General features: G+C 38.4%; 1 protein-coding gene across 1 annotated transcript in view; it reads left to right on the top strand.

Annotated features, from left to right (window-relative positions):
* The window catches only part of INO80C (INO80 complex subunit C), a 30,816-nt gene extending 11,478 nt beyond the window's left edge, over positions 1-19,338 (top strand). The window contains exons 2-5 of the mRNA XM_031052996.2: positions 9,147-9,257; positions 12,069-12,180; positions 13,873-13,940; positions 18,736-19,338. Coding sequence (XP_030908856.1) covers positions 9,147-9,257; positions 12,069-12,180; positions 13,873-13,940; positions 18,736-18,867 — 423 coding nt within the window. The 3' untranslated portion in view covers positions 18,868-19,338. The remainder of the gene's footprint in view (positions 1-9,146; positions 9,258-12,068; positions 12,181-13,872; positions 13,941-18,735) is intronic.
* The last annotated feature ends 282 nt before the right edge of the window (positions 19,339-19,620 follow it).

Below are 19,620 nucleotides of genomic sequence, written 5' to 3'. Positions count from 1 at the left end.
CATTACAATGTTAACAGCACACGATCATGTTGTAATCCTCCAGTCTTTTCTCCAGAAATACTTTGACCTTAACTATTCTATATCAAATGATGTATTTTAAACTTTAAGATGCAGTTTAACCAAAGTCCTTGACTGAACTGAATTTTTCTGATAAAGAACGTGCTGATAGCTTGTATAAAAATTCAACTGTGATTTACTCTGGTCTTTTTTTGCCAGTATGCTTCCATCAATTTTCAGTCTTAAGGCCCATCAGTTTAGAAGACTTTTTTTCTCTTGGGTAATCAAAATATTTTGTTAGCTGGGCTCAGTTTTACCCTTTGTGAAAGTATGAACTAGCATGTGCTTTTTCATTGCATATATACTGAAATTGTTAGCTCCAGAGCTGCTTCAATGTGCCATTCAGCTCATGAATTCGTCCAAGTTACAATTTTATTAATAAAGAAAACTGTCAAATGTTATAAACAAGGAATAGTCCCAGTCCACCAAAAGAAATCTAAAAGTGAGAGATCGTTTGCAATTATTTAAGCAGAAGGGAGTTTTGTGGCAAATGCAAATTAAACCAAGCTTTTCTGGGATAGTGAGAAGCTATTCACAGTTGTGTCCCAATTACATTTTATTTGAGGCTTTTCCCCATAGAAAATAGTAATTTTTTTTTCCCTTGAAATATCTGTAAGTTATAAAACTTTGTCTATCACAGTTTTTAAATGGAAAAACATGTTTGGCATCTGAAATCTCTTGAGAAGAAATCAAAGCGTTTTACTGAAGCTTGTTAGTATCCTTCTCTGTTTGAAAGTTTAATAATTCTGAAGAGAACAAAGTAAACTTGAGTTTTTCTGGATTATTATTTTTTTTTTCTTAATTGAGCAGTATACCAGTAAGAAGGGAGTTCCTGTGTCATGAAATTCCTAGGTCTTTTTCCCCTAGGTTTTGAAGAAATGTTTGAGAGCTGGGGAATGTAATTAAAATCTTATTCTCCCTTTAGGCTGCATTTTTAATTTTGAATTCAGACCCTCACACAGTGTAATAGAGCTTTGCTTTAGGGTGTTTTATACCTCTATCAAAGTGTCTGAAGTAATTAGTATTTTATACATTTTGGTAAGTATTTTGCCACTGGACGCACCAGTGTGTGGGAATGATAATGGTTTGAAGCTCTGGCAGTGACAGGACCCTAAATGAGAATGTCGCCTTTTAATCAAGAGCACTTGGAGTCTATGGTATTGAAATGCCCTACAGAGAACATAGAAAAGCCATCCATCACTTTGTGACAGTCTAATCTTTTAGTGCATGAGTAAAATTTTATTCAGCCTTTCTAAGGCAGTTGGAATGTAAGATGTTTTTGCTTACCTCAGAACAGCAGTGTAAAAGTTCGAAAGCATAATGTACAGATTGCTTTCTGGACATCGTATGTGTCTTTATGCATTATCTTTATTTAGATTGCGGTCAAAGCGTTTTCCATGTCCTGCTTCAAACATCTCCTCCCTCCCTGTAATACACCCAACAGATGAGATTATGTCTAAACTTTGGTCATATATTTGGAGCTAATTTGCATAGTTGATTAACTCTTAATGCTCAGTGGAAATACTCAGCAAGTTAGAGGGAAAGAACTGCTGCTTTAGGAAGGGCAGATTTTGTAAGTCTCGCACAGAAAAGTGGTTTTACACATGTGTCAGAAGTCCTCTGGGGAATGCTTGGAAGAAGCTGAAGTACATTTAGCAACACACACATGGAATTATAAACTATTATTGTAATAATTCAGTGATCTGTTTCGAGCTTTGTGTTGTTATGTTTGTTTTCAACAGCCCTCCCTCAGCTTTCTTTGTAAGTGAAAGGAGCAGCATTTGAGAACAATGTCATAATTTTTATAAGCAAAAATATTTTTGATGTTAGGCATTTGGGAGATTAACTTTTGACGTCAATGGAAGCAGAAACCTGATCCAGGAACCCTGTCTTTTAAGATGAGTTGGCAATGACGAAACGATGAAATCCATTGACTTAAATGGATTTCCTCCGATTTACACTGTATGCATGCTTATCTTGCCCACCCTACTAGCTGCTTGAAATCAAGAACATTGATCTGCATATTATACTTAATGTCTTTTTTCAGGTGGCTACTACTCAGGTGTTTTGGTTAGTAAATTGAATTTTTCAGTATGCTGTGGAACAGAATTTGCAGTGAATATGCAAGTTTAGGGGTTTGTTCCTTTCATTTAAACATTTTCAAGCTGAAATAATATTTTTTTTTTTAATCCCAAAATAAGGCAGGGCCTTCTGTGAAGGGTGAATGTTCCTAAAATGCTACCATGTACCAGAGTGCTGAGAGAGAAAAAGCGGGGGAAATTATATTGGGCTTCATTTTAGTGAGTGGAAAGGAAGAGAGAAAAAGGTTTTCCTGCTGTATCCAAGAACCAGTAAAATGCAACCAGATGGGGAAGACATGTTCATACATGTTACAGAATAAGTCTTCCCAGCAAACCTTCCTTTCACCAACATGGAGAGAGTTAATCTTGTTCAAGAAAGTGCTATTTCTTCAGTCTTGCCTCCTTACCTTCAGTGAGTGTGCTTTCAGAAATACACTATGCTAATAACACTGGTGATGAGAAATTTTTTAGCCATCATATTTGCTTCAGCTTAAGCATCTCTAAGTCTGACACCTTTCTATGTGAATTTTTCCCAGTGATGTGAAGAGCTGCATTTTTGTCTGCTAGAGTGTACGTGTTCAAGTTGTAAGGGCTCCTGTCATCATGCAAAGTTAAATGAATTAAATATTCAGAATGTGCAAGCACCTATGCCAGGCTTGTTATACAGTCAAAGTTACTATATTAATCAAGTGGTGAATATATGTTCCAGTATGAGCAATATTAGCTGGGACTCTGTTAAAAAGCTGACATTCAAAGTCTACTCCAATTTTGAAAGTCTGCTCGTATCATTGCTGCTGTCATCTAGTGACATTCGTGCTATGTTTGCACATGGCATTTTCACTCACTGCAATTGGCTGCTAGTGAAAATACAGGTATTATCCATTGATTTTATAAATTACCATTTCCTTTCCTGGCTGCATGCCAGAGCTTCATCAGGATGTCACAGAACTTACAGCTAAAAGCTGAGAAAGTTGCTACAAGTTGGATATTGCTGCATTAGACGTAACCTACTACAGGAGTAATTAGACATATGCCATTAATGAGGCTGAGTTAAAATAACTGTGTCAATGAAATGAAGAATGTCATTGTAGTATTCTTGTAATTATGAAAATCAGCTGCCAAAAGTAAGTAGAAATAATTTAAAGTAGTTACTGAATTTCACATACAAAAGTTGGAGACAAGTGGGTTCCTCAGCAAGCCAAACTGGGATCTTGGGGCAAAGTTGCCACCAAGTGTGAGGGCTTGACTTAGAACCAGGATGCTTTTCTTACTTTTCAGTGGTCACATACAACCTCCTAATCATCACTGTAAGACATAGCAAGTGTATCAGAAATACTGAATACAGAAGCAAAACCAAACCAAAACCCTGCGTATGTAGTCACCTTCATCTACAACTGCTGTACTCAATATAGTGTTAAAACTCACTACTGACTGGTTTCCAGAAAACAAAACAGAGAAAATAAATACTTACAGTACTGGTTTTGTTCCTTTAAACTAGAAACTCCCTTTCCAGTTCTTCCAGAATTTATTTATGCATTTAAGTTTTCCTTTACCAACACACTGTTCAGTTTACCTTCTATTTGTAAATCCTGTTTTGCCATGTAAAACCATAACATCTACCAAAAAGAGCCTCTGACAAGCATAGTGTACTTTAAGTGATGTGCAAATGCATTCTTTTTTTATGCCATTGCATGCATGCTATGTAGTAGTAGGATGCCAGAAATGCACAAATTTACATCTCTGAGTTTTATATTTCGTATTTTTATGGTTTTGATACATTGTAAAATCCGATTAGTCTAAAACAATAAAAAAAAGGCTATAATCCAAAAGTAAACAGGTAAGAAATAATACTTCAGCATGTATTAGTTACTCAGTTATGCAGCTTTAACTCTTGCTGGGGAAAAAAAAAATCCATGGAAAAAAGTGAATGATGAATCAGACAAGCAGTTTCATAATCAGCTAATTCAACCTGGTATTTAGTCCCATCACAGACACCCATCCCAAACCCCACAGTGCTGATTCCACCTAGAAATAGCCAAAACAAAGAATTCAGCTTCCATGGTCTACAAGTTTTGCTTGTCCTCTCCCTAAATAAAACCAGACAGATGGAGCAATATTTGGAAATCCTGTGAAAACTGATACATCTGCGGTAGGGAATTTGGAACAGACTATATTTAGAAAAACTAATAGATCCACCAAAACCTAAGATTGAAAGTAGTACGTGAATAGGCCGCCTCGCAGTGTGTTTTCTCCCACTACAGAAAGCATATACAATAGGGTCCAAACGAAGCTCATTCCTGGGGTTTGGCTTTATTCAAAAGAAACCAGTGTTAAGGTAGCTAAGCTTTAGCTCAGGTCTCTTTCCCAGACGTGGCAGGTCTTATAACAAACCTCTCAGGACAACCAAGTGTTTGCTACAGGTCTTCACTCCCTCCAATTGTTGCTGTCTCTTCACCAAGTGAAGTCCTCAGCCAGCTTCCTTCCCTGATGACTGTCACCCAGGCCTACTGGATAACAGGGAGGACAGTGTCCCACCCACCAGGATACGCTGAGTACTTGATACGCGGTCTTGGGAAATTAAATGCAAAAAAGAAGCAGCTCCCATCACTGTTGCTCCTGTTAATCCCAGGAGTGGTAGAGGTTGCTAGTCTGTCACACTGTGGTTGTAGGTAAAATTCAGGTAAAGCACATAAACTCAGCTTTATAGAGGGAATAAAAGTGCACACATGGTCCTATAAGAAGCCTTTGACCTGCTGTCTACAAATTTAAAATATGCCATTGCAGTCAAGGTTGCTCTGCACCTGGCTAAATAGGATGCTGGGAGAAGGAGAACAGTGAGAGGTAGCACAGGAAGAGGTAGTAGCATGGATTTCTGTGGAGGTTAACAGCCAGAGGAAGGAAATGATGAATTTACTGATGGCTTAGCTGTAGTCTTTACTGTAGTGTTTTTATTGTTATTTGGAGTAAAACTAGCATAAGCTGTACTGAATTCACACCTTCATTTGCCAGTGCAGATGTACCCTGTAAATGTAATGCCGCTCTAAAGTCCTTGTTGTAATCTTCAACAGCCTATGGAGAAAAATACTGCCTAGTAACTATTGTAGCACAAATTCCCCATATCCCTAGTTACATAAACCACCATTTAAAAGGCACAATTTAGTTACAAAGTGCCCATGAAAAGCTGCTTCACTTACTCTTTCCTTGCGGTGTATACTGAGCTCCCCATAAGAGACATTTACATGACAAGATCAGTTAAAAGGAAACTTTAAGGAAACTATTAAGAGTTTCATCCCATGGTTACACTTTCTTTCTAGCCCTCCTGCAAAGCTTTTGGGATTATCGTAGGACACTGGGAGTGAGTAAGTTAGATAAGAGACTGGCCAGGTACAGAAAATGTGCTGGGGACTGGTTGTGAGTTTGGCAGGAAGGGGAAATTGCCCCACACGTGACTGGGGGTTACGGCACACATTGAGCTGTGCATGTTCCCTGGTGACAGGCGCTTCCTCACTGTGCTCACGAAACCGCCATCACTTCACAGGACTACAAAAGGGAGTTGAATTAATTCCTGTTTGTTTGCCCTGACACATGTCAGCGAAGAATGAAATATCTTCCAAACTAAATGACCAAGCACATTTGGGAGAGATTTGTTCAACTAGTGTTAAAAAGCTAAATGTTACCTTTACTGTATTGCAATTGTTCACTGAGCAATCTTCTTTCAGGCTGTAAATAATGTTTGGTATTATCACTGTATTACTGACTTTCAGGAAATGGGGTTTGCAGTACAAAGGTAGATCCATACTGGTTAAAATTAATTTGGCATATCCTCCCCCCCCCCCTTCTGCCTTTAAAAAACTTTCAAAAATCAAACTGAAACATTAAATGGTGTTTCTTTGCTTTAAATACGAGCATTTTTAAACACAGGCTGGATGGAGTTATAGATTGTCAAGACACTTTCAGTTTGTGGCTATAAGACTGCTGAGTCTTACTGGCTGAGACTTCTGCAGGCTGCATGGAAAGAGCATCCCAAGCTCTGCACTTACCAGAGTTCACTTTGTGCAGTAGCACATTATTTGGGAAGCAGTGCTTCTACTGCATTCTTTAACGTTTTTCCAGGAAGAAAAGCACATTAGCTGTGTACCTTTCTTCCATAGTGCTACTGCTGAAATCAGAGTTTTCATACAAGCGGTGCTGAATGAGGGAACTGGCATGCCTCTACAATATGTCTGTATCTCAGTTCCCAGCATTTAACTGGGACCATGGTATTCAGTCTTACTTGTTTGCCAGTCTGTCACAGGGCTCTCAAGTCATGGTATCAATTGCCTACCACTATGGTATGCAAGCTGCTCTACAGTTCTGCACACCAGCCTGCACCTTTTGCCTTGAAGAGGAAACCACTGCTGTCAAATTGTCCATGACAGATACAGAAGATGCTGCTGGCATTATGTTTCAGTGGGACTGGAGGATGACTTGCGTGTTCATGTGGCCCTGAAAAGCAGCAGCTGCTGCTCCGGATCCTGCTGCCTCTGCCACTGTGCAAGGAATACAGGCACAAACAAAATTAACATCTGGTCTGTAATGTGAGTTATCCCAGCTCTTAGCAGCACTAATACCTGAAATCCCTCAGGGGTTGGTCTGGAAAATAAACGATGTGTAGAATTTTCAGTCAGGAATTGTCCTGCCAGGAACTGTTCCTTACTTTCCTTCCCAATGTGCCAGCAAGACAAATGCTGAATCCACACAGAAAAAAAACATCGAAGACAGTGAGTGGAATATGTCAGTGTACCCAGCTGTAGAAATCAAGAACTGTATGTGTAAGGAACCTTCCTCCCCTTTATAACTATTTTCATTTGCTCTGTCTCGAAAAACTAGGTGCTGTTTTGAGATGTTGAAATGCTAGTCAAAACCCAACAACAGAATACTTAGGAGAAGATCATTGAAAAGGCAATGTTTTTCTTCCTGGAAAAACATTAAAGAATGGAGTAGAAGCACTGCTTCCTAAATAATGTGCTACTGCACAAAGCGAACTCTGGTAAGTACAGAGCTTGGGATCCTCTTTCCGTGCAGCCTGCAGAACTCTCGGCCGATATCCTTGGCAGTGTTATAGCCACAAACTGAAAGTGTCTTGACAATCTATAACTCCTTCCAGCCTGTGTTTAAGTAATTAATTAAAAAACTGAAGGATTGCATTTAAAACTGACCAAATTGTACCAAATAAAAGGCAAGAATGCTTTGAAGAGTAACTAAGTGCTGATTCCTCCACTTAGAGATTTTATAGTGATAATGAGCCATATCAGAGGTAATTTAGTCCTCAAAAATAGTCTTATATCTTAAGCCTTATCTTTCTTAAGATTGTCTTTAATGTTTGCTACTGAAATCCAAAGTGTTGGAAGCATGCGTGTGCAAGATTATAGTTTGAAACCTAGCAACTCATTGTTCAAAGCTACTTTACTCAGGATTGCTGAAGGTATTTTCTCTGCTTATTATCACGCAATGCACATATTTCTAAACATCCATCTGCATTTCTTCTGTTTCTTTGACAGCCACTGCCTTTTAATGTTGTCCTCAGGAAGGAAAGAGTTGAGTTTGAGCTACAGACTTCAGTGTTCCTTCCACTGATATTGTTACAGCAGCATCCCCTGTACTGTGAGCTTACAGAGGGCTGACTTGTTTTGGAAATAGATCATCATATATTTTATTTTAATAAGACTCTATAAACATGACTATTTTGCTTGAATACTTCCTTATACCATACTGTGAATATTTAAGACCTCTCTTTGCTGTGTTAAAAGCAGGCACTGTTGAATAACCAATGTATTTCCCCAAAGAAGAGTTCAATTTGCCTAGTTCCTAATCCTGCAATTACTTATGCATGTACTTAAGAATACAAACACTTCCCTTGTAATCACATGGGGAAGAATATGCTGAATTATGGTCTTTGCTGTATAGTCTCAGTTTCTAGAGGTGCTCCCATAATTTAGTAATAAGAATGGTCCTTTTTTTCTCCTACTTAAAGGAGTATTGTATCAACACAGAAGGATTTGCAGTGCAGGTTTCCACAGGAAAGCGTTGGTTATTTTTTGTTCTAAGAATTATCTGTCTGAAAGTGAAGAAACATTTTAACCACCCATTCAGTAAATATTGATTTAGCTTTTAGCCAGGCTTTGTGTTCTTCAAGAAGAAAGAACCAAGATATGAAATCCTATTGCCTGAACTGCCAAACTTAATGGCGAAATTCTCATTAGCTTCCGTATAGGTCAGGATTTGATGAGGAACATTTATGTATGTCACAGAGGCCAGTTCTGGTAGTGTGGAGACTTACAAGGTGCTCAGAAAATAAAACCCAACATAAACTCAGACATGCAGAACTATCAGAAATTGGTTAGACCACCACACAAATTTTTAGCTTCCCAGTCACACACACACACCTTCCCTGTTCTTCCTGCTGAATAAATAAACCACAAAGAAACGCCTAGAAAACACCAACTAGTACCCAAGTCGATTTTGTGAGGCTTGTATATAAAACTAATATATATATACTATTTTTTTTTCTCTCAATCCTCATTCAGGCATGATTGAAGCCAAGGATGGAGAATAAACTGATTAATCAATTCTTTCTTCAGAAGCGTAAAAAAAACCTTATAAATAAGTTTTATATATTGCTATTAATGCTCTAATATTGAGCATTCTGAAATAGATCTGGTGTACATTTCTGCTGTTTCAGGTTTCCCATGCTGTCTTGCATTATGTAGAGTTGGCTTTCATTAATACTGAAATCTGATGCTGTTTTTACATAGTAGGCTTTGGCCACTCTATTCCCTTCCTCCCTTTCTATGTCAGTTGTAAACTGCTTGGCAAATACTCTGTTTCATGCTTCTCCACTGCTGGTATACAGCATCTTTAAAGATTCAGAAGAGGTAGGAAGACTAAAAAGACAACAGGTAGGTAATACAGCAGATGGCTCTGTCTCCAGTTAAGCTTGCTCAGAGTAACAAGTATTTTTTTCTTCAGAGTGCAGGTGGAGAGGCCATGAATGAAAACAAGTTTCTGAACACAGACTCCGGCACAGGATCAGTGGAAACAATTGTCAAGCCGTTACCATTTAAAGATCCAAACTTCATTGTAAGCATATGATTTTAACAACTTGAAATTATAAACTCTTCAAATAAACCATTAACTAGGATTCTATTTAATCGTATTGCTAATGTAAATATGAAGAAAGTCAGCTTAACAGCCAAATAAAAGGTTGACAGTTTTTAAGAAATTCACCTCAAGCCCATGCCACACTATGGTCCAAAGCTCATGGTGTGGTATCTCACAAACTTCCACAGCTAGAGTTGTGGTAGTTTGTGGGATAACATTCACTGCTGTGAATGTAGGAATCCCATCTCCCAGTTACTAGCCAAGGCTGGCTGCAATGCAAAATGAAATCAGACAGAGAGTCATTAGCAAATAGCATTTTGGTCCTCTCCTGGTCCCTGAAACTCTTTAACAGACCTGTGGTGTCTGTTCTTCCAGTAATTGCTAGATTTAGAAGCAAAGGCTCCATGTTCCCCAGAAGCCCAGCCTGCTCGCTAGCAGAAGTCATGTAAACTCTGACAGCTGATGAACTACTGGCTTCTAAAACATTCTGAGCTTTAAACTGGGGGGGAAGGTGAAAGAAGACTACAGGTAGTAATGCTGTCACTACTGGGTTTTTTTTTAATATCTTTTTATCTCACTGTGCCAAGGCCAACTCATTGGCACACTGTACAACTGCTTTCTAGACAAGCAGACTTCTCAGACTGCTGGCCCTAAGCCAGTACTTAGAAAGAAGGATTTTATCCCAGATTTCATTGTGTATGAACAAGATACACTATCCCATAGCAGAAAACCTGAGTAATCAGGCATCACACAGCTCACTAAGCACAGGTTTGGCAGGGGATATAAAATTAATCTCTGACTTGCAAGTTTGTCCTCTGTCTGCTTTGCAGAAGACTTCTGTCACAAGAGGGGCATTCAAACAACCGTTTATTTTGCTCACTCTAATGCTCCAGTGAGTACCAGTGTCTTTGAGAAATGGGGCTTATTGGAAAAGCTACATTTGTGCCCAGAGGCATTCCATATAGCTTCCGTAAGGGATTTAAATAGCCGTGATGCCTTGTGCTTCTGTTCTTGGAGGGATGTCACCATTTCCAAAGAGGCAATACTAATGCCTGCGTGCTCAAAATAATAACGAATGTACAGGGCCTTTGGCAACTGCTGCAGAAATAATAGACAACCATAATAAAAAACATGAAATTGTCTTCTCCAATACTGTAACTAATTTGAGAAGAAATGTATTGAGTTTTAACTAGCTTTTTGTCAATATGAACTGGTGGTAACAATTTGGATGATGTTTTGCATCCTGCCAGCCTAACTTGCCTTTAAAGGAAGAAAATAAATCACATAATGTCTATCTCATAAACATACCCAAGTCTGAACCACTGCAGAGGATAGCCTTAAAAGCAGAGAAGAAAGCAATTACCTTATTCTAACCTGAATGGAATTTGCATCCCTTGGCAACGGGGATGGGGAAGGAGACCTTCCAACTATTGTGCAGAGCAGTGAGTAGCATCACCTGTCCTAGTTCCAGCTTTCCCTGAACTTCGCTAGTGCAAAGGTTGCTTAGTTCATTTGCACTTGGCAGTCATAGCCTTTTGACTGTAGGTATGTGAGGTAATACCCCAGTTCCTAGGAGGTATAAGTTCATATAAACCCATTAGTTGCTTTTGATAAACCAGATCACTAAAAAAAATCATTATGCAATGATTTGAGGGAATATTAATATGATGAATTTGAATTACTATTGTGGTATTACTATTTTCATTTCATATTCTAGCAGTCTCTATTTTACAATGATCCCTAGATTACTAAGATGTTACCCTCAGAGCAAACAATTGCAAGTACTTTCTATACTGGATATTCATTGCCAAAATGCAATATATCATCAGCTCATGAGCATCTTTTCTGGATATACCTTGCGTCTACAGAAAAAAGCTTTCTCATTGAATTCTTCCATCATCTTCAGCAGTTTAACAAGCTAATTTAGAAACCAATCACAGCAGAAGTGTTTTTGCAGAACTTTGCCGAGTTCTGATAAGACTGATGTGGCAGGTGGTAATTATTAACAGAAATAACAACAACTCCCCAGATGTAAGAACATTTTCTTTTCTGAAGTAAAGCTGTAAATCCGTGTCCTTTGATCATTTAGAAGTAGTACAGTATGTTGTGCAGCTTCTGTCTCTGGAGGGACATAAATAAATTACTCTGTAGCAATCACATTTGATAACTGAAACTACTATTATAGTACCTGTGGCAAGCTTTCCATTAGTGTACCTTTCAAAATGCAAAATTGTCTTGGCAGCCAACATTCTATTTATTACTCCTATTCTTCTGTCTTCTATCCTTTGAAAGAAAAATAAAATTTCCAGAAACTTTCTCATAATATTCATTACATTTTGCAAGATCAGTTGTGTTTTCTAATCTGTAAAAGGCCTAGAGCTGCCCTTGTAATATGCTGTAAAGAGAGAAAAAATTTAGCCATGTAATCACAACTTTAGATACAACTTCATAGTAATAAGTTCCAATAAAATGGGAAGTACATACAGAATCCTGTAATCTCAGGCTAAACCTGACTGCATTGATTTTCTATTTCCATGTAAAAAGGACATTTTCATTTCCTTCAGTTAATCGCAAGCATAGTAGCTTTGACACAGTCCAAAAAGCTTTGTTTTTCTTGCAGCCAGGATTAAAGTGTACAGTATCTTAGCCTGCTGATGAAATAAGTGAGGATAACAAATGGTTCATGACAAGATAAGACATATCAGAAGGACTATGAAATACAAGTGTCATGCTCTGAAATAACATTCTTCATTTATTTTTTTTCTCTAAACACCGTATCTTTAATTCTAGCACTCCGGCATTGGTGGAGCAGCAGCTGGCAAGAAGAACAGAACTTGGAAGAACCTAAAACAAATTCTTGCTTCTGAAAGGGCATTGCCATGGCAACTAAATGATCCTAGCTGTAAGCTGCTTAGATGCTTTGCATGTATTTATAAATAATAAAATCCACACAAATAACTTTCTTTAAAACAAACCTAAATTGTTTCATCAGTGCATGCAGTATCCTGCTTGAACAGGGTCCAGTAGTACATTTAAGACTGGTCTAATCACACTCATCAGCCCTACGTGGAAAGTAGGGGGAGGCATATAATTTGGAGTATTGTGACAAAGTTCAAATACATTCAGGGAGAGTTTAATAAAGGGAATGTATTTATCCAAAGCAGGTCAGAAACTTCTTATTCCCATCAGGTTTTGATCACCTCTTTACTGCTGAGGAGCCTTCTCCTCTGCATATAGCCCACATGTCTTCTGATGGGTGACTGCTGCTTGATTACCTGTATTTGAACAATTTTCAAATAGATTCTGGTAAGCCACATACCTGCAATAGCTTAGACTTCAGCCCAAGGCTCCTATCCAGCTCCTTATCCTAGATTCTTGGGAGGTTTAAATCCTACATCCCCTGTTTAGTTCAGCACAGCTGAAACTACACTGCTAGCAGTCCTGATTAGAAGCTCCAACTGATGCACATCTACAGCAGTAGAGTTACAGCAGTGGTCTTAATCTAGATAGACTTCAAATCTACTCATAAAGTAGGATATGACTGAACACAGCTAGAGGAGGAATGTGATCCTCAGATTCTACTTGAGCAAGCGGAGGCATTTCAGAATTGAGCATATGCATACACTTTTTGTCAGACTTGGTGCTTTACCCAAAAATAGCTTGCCATTTTTTGAAGTGCTTTAGACACAACTGTTACAGAAAAATGCAAGCTACTGTGTGTTCCTGGCTATTGTAACTGACAATCTGCTGATGTTGCTATTTCTTGTTACGTTCTGTTTGCAACCATCAATCTACAGGATTTTTGAGAAGGAGGGAAAAGAAATTCAGTTGCATATTTAAAACCAGCTGTCTGTGGCATTAGTGTCGTTTGAATTATGAGATGATGAGTTAGAAATTTGGTATGCATGGAGCATTTGAATTGATCATAGTATCTGAATGAGGTGCAAGAGAGATCAGGAAGGAGGAAAGAAATGAATCAGGTACAAGATATTTTTGTAAACATCCAAAAATGGCTATTTAACTATTTAAACATATCAAATGTATTTGAAAATAGTTTATGAATGAGAGTTGCTATCTAAAGGGCACCAAAGAACAGCAATTTCCATCATTTAATTTAAACATTCAGACAATTTTCTAGGTCGTTGGCTGGGCTTAAAGTGGTACATGCTTAAAGATTTAACTGATTTAAAAGATTACTTTGCTTTTCTGGATTATGGTATTTCAGAGCTGCAATCTTGAGCGATGTTTTGTGGCCTTAACATACAGGATGCTTATGATAATGGCCTTTCTTTGCAAATAACTGACTGCAAAGGAATTCATTGAGACTTAAGTCAACACATTTCAAACAGGGGAAGGCAGTTCTGCTTATTAAACTTATACTTCAACAGGTGAACAGAACCAGGCTGTTCTGTACAGTGCTAACAGGCTAAATATCTTCTGCTTCTTATTTCTTTGCCTTAGTGTCGCTACTTAATAGAGACCTCAGATCTTAAAGGCAGCCTTTTAAAGAAGTATTGTTACCTATTTACATTATTTTGGGTTATGTTTCAAAATATACATAGCACACTGAATTTACCCCTTTGTTTCTCTCTAGATTTTAATATTGATGCTCCTCCTTCCTTTAAGCCTGCCAAGAAATATTCGGATATTTCAGGACTTCCGGTATGTATTTTGTTTTTCTCTTCAAAATTGGCATCTCACCTTCCACAATGAAATAAAGCTGGCGCTTGCTTTTGTAAAAGATGCACTTGCTGAGGTTCCTATTCAGCCTTGTGCTTAATAGCTGTCCAGTGATTTAGGGCCAAACCCCAAATACTGTCACTACATCACAAAATCCTTTGGTTGTTAATAGATGTCAGGACAGATTAAATCCCTTTTCCTGCCAGGAAATGGGTGATAGATGGCTCTCCTATCACACCATGTTCCCAGCTGCAGAGGCTGCATTGCTCCCCATCATTTCTGATTCTTTAGAGTGTTACAGGGAAAGCTGGTAGCCCACAGTCTCCATGAGTGCTAACTTTGTCAAGCTTTAACCACACAGACTGAAACTCGCCATGCTGAGAGTTTGCCTGAGGCTGATTTATTTCATTGTATCCTTTAGAAAAAAAGTTTTAAAAAGATGGCTAAGTGATTTACAAACATGAGATGAGGCAAAATCACATTGATTGGCTCAGGTTAAAAACCCCCAACCACTTGTTGTCATTGCTCTCAAACTTTCCCTCAAACAAATGAGCCTGAGACAGACACTTGGCATGGACTTTTGAGAATGTCAAATACTCCCATGCTTCAGAGCTGGAACTTGGATTTTGGCAGATAGCCTGTGTGTCACAGATGGGCTTTTTTACATGGTTTTGTTAAAGAAAAGAAAAAAAAAGGAAAAAATAAAAATAAAAGGAAAATGACCCAACCCACGTTTGACTTAGATATGATTTTCACATGCTTCAAAAGTCTCGGTAGTTACAATTTGGCACCTGAATTCCCCAAAGATTCTGTTGGCACAAAACAGGAGTAAAGACGTTGAATCCTTCCCAACAAAAATTTTGTATCTGCTGCAGACACTGTTCCTATGTGACATGAATAATTTAAATAATATGTAAAACAAAACAGGTGTTGGTAACAGCATATCTTTTCACTTCTCACCCTCAGCCCCCAGTGATTTATTTTGTAGAATCCTATGCATGTATTACAATTGAAATGAATGGGAATGTTGTATTTTGGACTACAAAAAGCGTTAAGTAATGCTTACACTAAATAACTCCAATAATGAAAACTTTGTCACATCAAAGAGTGTTAGACAGAATTTCTGGGTCCCTTCCCACAGTTTAATCTGTTTTTCATTCACAGGGCACTAGCCCATCTCACAGCATTGGTATCATCCCATAGAGATGCTTATAAAAGTGCACATTTATTAAGTTGATGCAGGTTAACACACCTTGCATTCTGTACACTGAATTAGGTGAAAAGCTCTGTTGGGAAAAAAAATAGGATGAGAACTTAATAAGGACTGCCTTATAGTGGGTACACGGTGGATACACCGTGCAAGGCATAAAGAATGGCTATAGCGCCGACTGCAATCCTCACATCCTAGCATTTGAGTTCTTGATCTGTAGCATATACTTTCTTTGACTTCTTTATTTTTCAAGTAACACATTTAAATGAGGCACCTAGGAGGTGGCATGTTTCCAGCCTGTGCCTTTGAGCATGATTTGGAAATGGAGCAGGTTGCTTGGATTGAGGCTGCTAACCCTCAGTGTTCAAGAGGGAATGGAAAAGCAACATCTCCCTTGCAGATGAACTAGCAGACGGCAAATGGAAGAGACTGCTAAAAAACTCAGGGAAAATAATTCCCTTGAGCCAGGCAGACTTACAGTCTTGTACTCTTAGGATACTCTTGCTTTGATGTAGTAGCAGCTTGTTTTCAGACTAGGAGCAGGGGTCAGCTGAATAATACTTGCGTAAGTACTCCTACTCTATAAGATGCAGTGCATGGAGGAAAAGAGATTAGATGGACATGTGAAACAACGAGCAGTTTTTACCAAAACAGCAAAACTTCTATACTGGGTCACTTAATGGTGTTTATCTGTTTCCTGTCCTCTCCCCTCAGATTTGCTTTGTAAGTATTAGTGGCATTACTAATACTAATTAGTGGCATAACCCCAGGTATTACTAGAATTGCTGCAACATCTGTGACCTACGGGGGGTTTATGTGGGGCAGAAGGCATAAGTGTGTAAGTCCCTTTCTCTATGGCATCTCCAAGGAACCAAATAATGCTTTCCAGCATTGGCCTTTGATGCATTTCAAAACTAGTCAGCCCTTGTACCTAGCAAGATGATGGTGCAGGTAGGTTATAGATGTGTGTGAAGACCGTATCCCTACCAGCTAAGGGTCAGTTTAGCCATAGAAAATAAGCCTTCCTCACAGTTCCTGATTTTTAATTTGTCAGCTTCTCCTTTCTATCATTGATTTATGTACTCTTAACTTCTCCAGCTCAGTATAAATACTCTCCTTCCTATATGAATCCATTCAGTGCTGCTTTTGTTTCCTTTTTTGTCTACTTTCCCCCCCCCGCTTAATTTTCCATCGTCTAATTGCACTGTGAGTCAAGTTTCCTATTTTACCTGGCCTGCAAGGTTTCTCCAGACTGTGATAAAAATACCATGTTTAAAAAAGATCTTTTTTATTAAGATAACTGAGACAGTGCGTCCTTTAAATTGCTAAGCTGGAAATGTTTCATAAGAAGCACTAGATATATTTTCAAGCTAATTCCCTAGCAGGCAGATATGTGGGATAATAGAATACTTTAGAAATATAGTGTAAGAAAAGTGTCCCTTTATTTTCTGTGTAAAATCTGGAAAGATTTGTGTAAGAATGTATTTTCTGTGGGAATGCTGGATTCCCCATGGGTGGAAAAAAAATAGTAAAATAAATCCATTAGCATTACCTAATACTGGAAGAATGAAATGGCCTAACATGCACAAAAAAAAGGAAGTGTACTAAAACACTCTTGTCAGTATACCTGCAGTTATATTAAACCCCACAATTAAATTCTACTGATCCTCTTCTCTTTCTGTGTGTAACACAGCTGGAATTAAATTTACTAACGGCCTGAGCAGAGCTGCTGGTTTATATTTGTAAGGCAACCTAGAATTCAAAAGCTATTATGTACTATATTGACAATGCAAAATAGAACTATTCTTTCAAAATTTGCAAGATGAGCATTTAGATATTTTAACATGCAAAACAGAGTAATTTATTGTAAAGCAGATAAAAAAACCTCAAACAACCAAACAGTCAGATGTTTATATTTCTCTTCCTTTTTTGAAAATGGATCAGCCTTGTTACTATAGAAACAAATCGAGATAACTTATTTATTGTATTTGGAGAGCGTGTATCTGTGGCCTTTGACTCGGTTTCTAAACACAGCAGATGTTTTTTTTCTTTGCAAAATCACCTCTCTAAACTGTTGTAATTATTGCTGAAGTAGCAGTAAACTTTGTTTTTAGACTGAAGTCATGGCATAAATGAGTAGTTAGGATACATTAAGGTGTGCAAACAGTACAGCCCGATGTGAAGTATTAGAATAGTGAAGAGTTCTGCCATAATATTTTTAACCTAGATTGATGTGCAGTACAAATTGCAGATGTTGCTTGGCTGGTTTATTACAGATTCATGCACATTTGAAAAGCAGTCTGCTTGTTAGGTTTTTCTTACAAAAGGGCAGAATTAAAGTGAGAAATAAAGATAAATTTATATATGAATTTATACACAGTAACATCAAGTTACCGTCAGGAATAAATTCATTCCTAATGCCCTAACTTTGTTTGAAAATTAATTGAGCACTTTTGACTGTTAGCTCACTACATTTATTTAACCTGGTGGCATTTCTTTGTAAAGGAACAAGCTACAAATAACACTTAATTTACTGCTAAGTCTTATCAGGGTAGATGATTAACTGGATTGTTACCATGGTCAACAGATCCTTTCCAACATAAAAGTGGCAGAGGGCTCTGCACTTGCGAAGCGAACGCTCTGGCTCTTCCTGGCCTTTTCTTTTCTAGTAGCAATGTCTTAAGGGATATAAACTGCCTGTGCCTTGCAGCCTGCTACTATGTCCTGATAAAGAAAGTTACAGAAGACACTTCGAGAACCTTGGCAGGCACTTGGCAATCCAGTGCTGAACAGGCAGTGATTGCCCTGAAGGCTGAAGGTGGAGAGGCAATACTCTGAAGCTGCCTTCTTGCAGCCCAGCCTTCTGTGCTGCCCTGGAGCTCAAGGTTTCTGTAGCAACATGGAATGGGAGAGGATGAAGGAAACTGGCACTGCTTCCAGGCACCCAGGGTCCAAATATAGCAGGGGATACAAGCGTAGCCCAGGGTGAGCTGGCTAGGCTGCTATTCTGAAAGCAGGCATCTGTAGCAAAGCACTATAAACTGAGTTCAAATTTCTTATCAGTTCAGTCACAGAACCGTAAGCTGAGACTCCCTTGCTTTAACAGCCACTTTAAAGTAAATTAAAAGCTAAGTTGTATGCAGGAAGAGAAAATCAGTCCAAAGCTATCGGAGCACCCATAATTCAGCCTCTTTGTGGGTAATTTATTGGCAGTAGCCTGACTCTTTGGAGAGCTGCCTTGAGAGAGACTGCACAAGGCACAGAGTTGCTAGGGTGAGTTTAGAAAGTTGAGGAATTTCTTTTACACAGTGTTTTGTATGAAACTATTTCAGCTCTCTGTTATGTTTAATGCATTTCTAATGTGATTTTATAGGGGTCTGTTAACATCTCTTAAGTTCTGACACGAGGAGAAAGAAAAAAGTACAAACCCTTGGTCACATGGTAGAACAGCAGTGCTGTTACTGGGAAAAGAAACTCATTATTTTGTAGTCTTATAATTAGCTACTTTTTAATATTCTGTTTTGAGCTTTTGTTTGAATAGTGCCTCTTCCTTTGTTTCTTTTTCAGGCAAATTACACAGATCCCCAGAGCAAGCTAAGATTTAGTACTATTGAAGAATTTGCCTACATTCGGATGCTCCCTTCAGATGTGGTTACAGGATACCTGGCTTTAAGGAAAGCAACAAGTATTGTTTCCTGAAAAGACCAAATATTGTTGTGGATTCCTTGTGAACAGTGCTAATTTTGCAAATCATGGTGGAAACTGGCTGCGGGACTGAGGTTCCTTAAAAAACTATCCATGGATTTTTACATCTGGAAATAGTTGATACGTGGATTTGAAGAACATATGGGTTTAATTTTGACAAATGCTGATATTTGTTAGTTTGCCAATTTGTAAGCAATTTGGTTTGGTGAACAGCATAACTTAGACCTTAAGGGTATGTATGTGCACCATAATGTCTGAGTTTTATTCATTTCTGTAGAGAGGGGATTTCATCTCCACCCTGTATATTTTATGTACTGCTCTGGCCCAGAAGAAACAGTCATTTGAGTTAAGGAAAAGGTACCAAGATACCCAACTTCTAAACCTGCCTTGCCAGATGCACTTGCCACTTGGCTGTGAAAAAGGTTGTCCCATTTGTAAAATAAAGGTAAAATATTTAGTAAGTGATGCTATTGTGATGACTGTTTATGGTACTGAGCACTGTGGAAATGAACAGCCTCACCAAATATTTGTGTTTAAGAACTGTCACAACCGTAGACTCTTGTTTTAATCTGGAATCCCAAGTTCAGGCTCAACCACCCCTATCCTCCAACCACACAACCTTCACACCCATACTCCACCAACTGCCCTGTAGCTGTGGCACTTGCCTCTCTTATCTCTCTGAGCCAGTGGGTGTTAGTCAGAAAAGCTACTAGGCAAGTTACCACTTGCTGTGGGAATGCTTTCTTC

This window comes from Melopsittacus undulatus, chromosome 1 (genome assembly GCF_012275295.1).
Source record: "Melopsittacus undulatus isolate bMelUnd1 chromosome 1, bMelUnd1.mat.Z, whole genome shotgun sequence".
Lineage (NCBI taxonomy): Eukaryota > Metazoa > Chordata > Aves > Psittaciformes > Psittaculidae > Melopsittacus > Melopsittacus undulatus.
The sequence above is the reverse complement of the archived record's forward strand: the minus strand, read 5'-3'. Positions and strand labels throughout refer to the sequence as shown.